This window comes from Pinus tabuliformis, chromosome Q (genome assembly GCF_031772625.1).
Source record: "Pinus tabuliformis cultivar Carrire ecotype Pingquan chromosome Q, CPIR1, whole genome shotgun sequence".
NCBI lineage: Eukaryota > Viridiplantae > Streptophyta > Pinopsida > Pinales > Pinaceae > Pinus > Pinus tabuliformis.
Window position 1 is genome coordinate 601,057,158 of NC_142296.1, and position 6,517 is coordinate 601,063,674.

A 6,517-nucleotide genomic window follows, 5' to 3' on the forward strand; every position below is an offset into this window, starting at 1 on the left:
AGCTTGGAAGATGCCCTCACTGGATTCTTTTATTCAGTCTTTGATGCATGAGCAAGATAAGCTCATCAAAATGGGCACACTTAAAAATTCCAAAGCGCATGCACTTACTGTGCATGCAAAAGGAAAGGCAAATCCCAAACCCCCTGATGGATCATCTGGCTCAAAGGAAAGGAAAGGAACGAAAGGGCAATCAATGTGCAATTATTGCCACCGTGGTTTTCATCCTGAATCTGCATGCATGAAGAAGGCTATAGATCTTATGGCGAAGACACTCCAGCAACACAATCTTGGAGACCACATTCCTGAGAATGCTAAGAAGAAGTCTGGAGAAAAAGCACCAGATCCAAGAGGTAAAGGGCATGCTTTGATTGCTCTTCATTCTGCACCACAAGAATGGATCATCGATTCAGGAGCTTCACATCATATGGCTTCTTCAAAGGAATCCTTTTCTTCTCTACATGCATACTCAGGTCCTCCCATTCTCATGGGGGATAATTCTGCAGTTGCAGCAACTAGACAAGGAAGAGTGCAATTCGAAGATGGAAGTTTTGAAAATGTCTAGCATGTTCCAAGGCTTTCTGTGAATCTTCTCTCAGTGTATTAGATGACACACACAGGCAGCGGAAGGAAAGTGGAATTTACCCCAGATTCTGTGAGCATTTATGACATGCAAACCAATTTGAAGATTGCATCTGGCAAGGTAAATGATCAATCTCGTCTGTATACATTTTCTGATTTTGTTCCTCAATCAGATTCTATTTTGCTACTTACGCATGCAAATGAAGATGTGGATTTGGCACGGAGAATGCGTGACAATAAGAGGGATTCTTCTGATCAGAGACCGCCTCGTGGGAGGCCACCGGGAACCAGTATTCCCAAGCAACAGCAAACCATGGGCGAAATAGTGGAAGTGGAAGGCGGTCACATTGTTCGCTCCACCGGAAGAAAAGATCGCCACAACAAAGTTTACACTGCGAAAGGTCCCCGAGACCGACGAGTTCGGCTCTCGGCGCTAACCGCCATTCAATTTTACGACGTCCAAGACAGGCTCGGCTTCGACCATCCAAGCAAAGCCGTGGATTGGCTGATCAAGAAAGCAAAGACCTCCATTGACGAACTCAACCTGCTTCCACGCCGATCGACCCCAAATATTCCAAATCAACAACCCAAAGCTGAAATACCAAGAAAAGTTGCCGATGGCGCAGTTGATATTCAAGATAAGGAAGAAGAAATCACAGAAGATCAGACATCTGCTCAATTGCCTGAGAATCAGCTTCTTGAAACAAGCAATTCTCAGCGCCTGTCTGTCGCTACTGATTTCGTGCCTCAGGCTTCCTCGATACCTTCCACGGCTTATTCATTTCAACAGAGCACAACTTCAAGTGTTCCCGGAGGCGTGTCGGATTCAGTTGATGTTAATCATAATAAGGGAAGTAAGCAAGTTCCTTTTCCTCTCTCAAATACTGCATGTTTTAATAGTTCGGCACAAGGGGTAGCTGGTGACTATCTCGACCAATATTTGATGAAGAATCTTGTTACTAACAGCAATGATCTGATAGCGTCCACTGTGAGATTAAGCTCCGCTTTACAAACTACACCTTTTGTGGGACAATTCGATTCAAATCGTGTTTTTATATCAGGCAATGCATCGCTCAATGAAAAACATCAGATGTCTCAGAACTCACAAGCTTTGGAAATGGATCCCCACCATTCTTTCATAGCGGGCACCGACTTCTGTTACGTCGACGTCATCAATACTGCGGCTCAGCAGAGCGTGTGGGAGTCCCCCTGCGAACCCATAACGACCACCAACCCTTGCATTCTGCTTCTCTCCAACAATGGCCTCCAAATCATGGATGGCAATAACAATGAGGTGTGGAACAACGGGGCGTCGAATAATTACCAGTCGTTGGTTCTTCTGGAGAACGGAGGCCTCCAATTGGTGGACAAGAACGGGCACACCGTGTGGTCCTCCACCGATGAACCGCGGGTGAATCAAAATTGCGGCACCGTTCTCCGTCCGGGATCCTCTCCTTTCATTAATCCTCCGTTCGCTTCCCCGCTGCAGGCTCAGCTGCCCAACGGGCAGCCAGTGTTCGTACAGCCTTTCACTACGGCTAATCCCGTTGTGGGTAGTCATGCTCCACAAATCTTTCCTCCCTTTTTATGCATTGTATATGGGTACCTAAAATGGCCGTGTTGCCGGGACTCATTCATTTTGCATCACACTCACCTAAGTTATGCTTAAGGGGGGGTGTTGGTGTACATGCACTTAGACTAGCTGTGTTGGTGTACATGCACCTAGATTAGCTCCAGTTAACTTATTGCTTGCATGTGGCACATGTACACATTAACATAAGATAAAGCACACTTAGCTTTAGTTAGCTTTAGTTATTGCATGTACAACTAAGCTTAACTTAGTTGCTTTTATGTATTTATTCTAAAACTAATATTGTAGAATCAATTTCATTCTTTTCTCAATTCTTGCTCGCTTCCTTCCTTCTCTTGCAAGCTTGTTATTGTTTTGCAGATCTAGATCTATCTGTGTATCTCAAAAATCTTACACTAAGGTTCAATGCAAAGAGGTTAGGGTATTCACCTGCGGAAATGTTGAGAACAAGGTTCATTTCCGCTCACCTCTGCCGGGTAACCTAGCTCTGCAACCATCGTTCCACAGTTGTTTATCTCCGGCGAAAAGGGTGCAGAACCCCCGTAACTTTCACATTATTCGGTGTTTAGACCCTTCTGTGCGCAGGATTACCCTGGAAACCTTGATTCCTTGCTAGCATGGTTGCTACGCAGTATTTCTATGTACAGTTTTCAGAACATGGAGTTCCACCACTCAACACTAACTCAGGTAAGATTTCTCTGGAATGATTAGCCAGTTTGATTGTTTCTACTTTCTAAGCTATGTTTCCCCGTTAAGTCAAACCCTAACAGGCTGACTATTGTACACAAGTAGAGCAGGTAAACTTCAGGTTCGATGGCCGCAAAAATTTTCCCAGATGTGATACTCTTCTGCTTCCAGCTTGGCTTTTGAGCATATCTGAGTCCCTTGCATCGTTTTGGGTTTATCTACCAGTCCTCATAGGGCTTTGGCTCTAAGGAGTTGTGACTGAGAAAACCCTCAAGGTTATCGACCCGCTCATGTTTGTGTAATAATTTCATGGTTTTGATTGGTCAACAAATACTTAAGCCTTGAATGAGAATTTAGACTCCAAGCCTTCCTCCGCTAGCTTGTAATACAATCTTTTCGTAATATAGCTGACATATGCATAACTACATATTCAGTTAATTCATAATTGTATTTTGATTGGCACATATTAATGATTTTGCTCTTATTTGCGGCTCTCTTCCTTGTTAAATGAATTGTACATTTTGCTTATTCACTGTTTAAAAACAACGGGGTTACATTTCCAACTAACGTTGCTCTAACTTACTTAATATTAGAAACAAAGTTGTTATTTACAGAACTACAACATCAATCTGAAGGGTATTATTCTTTCCTAGTAAGTCAATCATGCGTTCTTGTTTTTCGGCTGTGCCTAAATAAATTTCCGATGAGAAAGACAACTAGTCAATTATTATTCTTTCCTAGTAAATCAATCATGCGTTCTTGTTTTTCGGCTGTGCTTAAATAAATTTCCGATGAGAAAGACAACTAATCAATTTCTCCCCCCGAGCCCAATCCAGCTTAGCTTCATCTCCCGACAATTAGTTGATCAGTGACCATAACAGGTCCAATCTCAGGGCTAATCTTAGCACACAGATCTTAGTTTGGATTCCACTGGCGAACCAGCTCAAGAATCCATACTTGGCAGCATTTTATTGCAGATTCACAAGCTATTAGCTTCATTCTCCTCACTTGGACCTCTTCCAACCAACTACCAAATCTTTAAGGTAGCCAAGTTTTCTTTCCTCTCTCCTCTTGACTTCCTTGTCCCAACTGAGATGATTTATCTCTAGAGAGAGGTATAACTGTCCTGTAAATGTTTTGAAGAATAAACCTTTTTTAGCACTATTCCAGTGATTTTATGGTTGTCCATGACTTATATTATTTACAAAAGTAAATTAAATATCATAAAATTATATTTTATGTTTTACCATCTACCAAGGTCTTCATTTGGCGCACAAATTACCCACTTATTTACAGTAAAACAAAACATTCACAATTTTTACCAAGAAATGTTATAGAAGATAAAAATTCAAATTCCAAAAATTTCAAAATTTATTTTTAATTTTCAAAATATTTATTTTAATAATTATTTTTTTTAAATTTTAATAAATTTCAGAAAAAGTTCAAAACTCAATAAAAATCAAAACATTTTGACTATAAATTATTACAATATAACTTATCAATAAATAATCATAAAAATTTAAAATTTTAATTTATTAAAAAATTATTTATTACAATAAAACTTGCCTATAAACAAATAAGCAAATTTGTAATGTTTTGATATATATTAAAAAAATTATTGAGTGAACTAATTTACAACTTATTTGAGTATTTAATAAATAGTATTTTAGAAAATATATTAAATTATTTGAATTTTAGAAATTAAATTATTTAAAAAAACATATACTTTTATGTTATATAAATAAAAATTTACAGGCTTTCTTCCTCAAATGCAGATAAATAAAATATTTACATGATAATGAGAGTAACGTTAATCAGAGTAATACCAATCGTATGTTAATTTTATTTTATTAAGTTACTTTAGTGCAGCTTAGTTTAAACAGGTTACAGTTTCCCTAACAAAATTAATTTTAGAGAATTTTAGTTATAGTAGTTAAAATTTGCCTCGGAAAAATGAAAGATCTTAAAAAAAATTAGTTATACTAATTAAGATTGAGGTGTTTTATTAGATTTTGATGCTGTTGAATTCATTTTCCCGCCCCTCTTTGAATTATCAATCTTTTTATTTTGACAGCCAGTTTTGTGGGGATCTTGGAATCTTCGCTGCCCCGACTTGAAGGCCAGAGCGTGCCTCTTCTTGTATGCTACATTGTCGCCAGAGGGTTCCACCATATCCTCTGAAAACCGCAATTTCTTCACTAAATTCAGTTTTTTTAACTGTTCATCACATAAGGTTTAAATTATTTATTTATAACATCTAAATTATTTATTCATGAATATTTTTTTCAACTGAATAAATTATATTCGGAGCAGTTCTCAAACATATATATAATATAGTTTACACACAACTTATGATACAAAATCTTTTCACTTAATTATTGAACCATATCTTCGGAATTATAAATACAATTAGAAAACCAACTCACCGTACCTGTAGAGGAATGACAGCCACTCATCATCCATGTAATTGATGATGGTGATGTTGTTGTTCACAAGAATGAGATCCGAGACCGCCCTCCTGGTTCAATTTGGCTGGCAGGCAAGAACAATCCTTATTCAACAGCAGTAATTTCTGGCGAGTGCAGCCAGGGAGTGCTATAACAGTGATAAGCCCAATTCCGGGTCATTTTTCCGGGTTATTTTAACTAAAATCATCCAGTTGATCCTAGATTGTAATTTTTTTCAAAAACTTGGTAAATTTTTTTCAAATGTTATACATTAATTAAAATAAAAAATGAGATTAACATTTAAAAATGAAATTTTTATAAATAATGAAATTTTCATAAATATTGAGATTTGATGTGTGTACTAATATGATTAAGTGGTAAGTATATTTTGATTTTTAACTTTCATAAATAATGAAATTTTCATAAATATTGACATTTGATGTGTAATATTATGAAACTTACTTTTTTAAATAATCTTTATTGTGAAAAATTATATTTATAACCCTATAAAATTATTCAAAATTAATCATCAAAATTTGTCATTTCATATAAATCTATATGAACTAATAAAAAAGTAGGAAATCAAATTTCAAAAGTTATTATAGAAAATCAAATCTCAAAAGTTATTTTTAATTTTTAAAATATTTACTTTAATACTCCAGCATTTTGGCTATAAATAATTACAATATAACCTAACAGGCATAAAAATTGTAATTACTATTTTGACTATAAATAATTACGATATAACCTAACAGGAATAAAAATTGTAAAATTTTAATGTATAGTAAAAATATTATTGAGTGAAATAATTTACCACTTGTTATGTATTTAATAAATAATATTTTAAAAATATATTATATTATTTAAATTTTAAAAAATATATATGTTAAATAACTAAAAAATTACAGGGTTTCAATGAACTTATTTTTTCTTCAAATTCACAAATAAAATATGTACATGATAATGAAAGTAATACTAATTACTAGTATTTGCACATTACTGTGCAAAGAAAAACCGATCCATTAAATGGAGGGGGACCGATCCATTAAATGGAAGGGGAAGGACACTTCTTCAAGATTCTTTCACAACTCTATTCAAAATCACTTTTCTAAAAATTAGAATAACATAAGATTATTCTTTGTTGAACCATTAAGAAATAAAGAAAAAAATCATTTTACAAAAAAATCATTTTACAAAATAAAAATATGTTATA

At 35.5% G+C, this 6,517-nt stretch overlaps 1 protein-coding gene across 1 annotated transcript; it reads left to right on the forward strand.

Annotated features, from left to right (window-relative positions):
* The first annotated feature begins 531 nt into the window (after window positions 1-531).
* On the forward strand, window positions 532-5,458 carry LOC149220888 (uncharacterized). The gene is made up of 3 exons (XM_089387237.1): window positions 532-2,128; window positions 2,756-2,857; window positions 5,354-5,458. The coding sequence occupies exons 1-3, from the start codon at window positions 605-607 to the stop codon at window positions 5,456-5,458; spliced, it is 1,731 nt and encodes a 576-aa protein (XP_089243363.1). The 5' UTR covers window positions 532-604.
* Window positions 5,459-6,517: the final 1,059 nt, after the last annotated feature.

Coding starts and splice junctions, on each gene's coding strand:
- LOC149220888 (XM_089387237.1), top strand. CDS start 605: ATGACACACACAGGCAGCGGAAGGAAAGTGGAATTTACCCCAGATTCT. Junction 2,129..2,755: donor TCACTACGGCTAATCCCGTT/GTGGGTAGTCAT, acceptor TTCTGTGCGCAG/GATTACCCTGGAAACCTTGA. Junction 2,858..5,353: donor ACCACTCAACACTAACTCAG/GTAAGATTTCTC, acceptor GTTGTTCACAAG/AATGAGATCCGAGACCGCCC.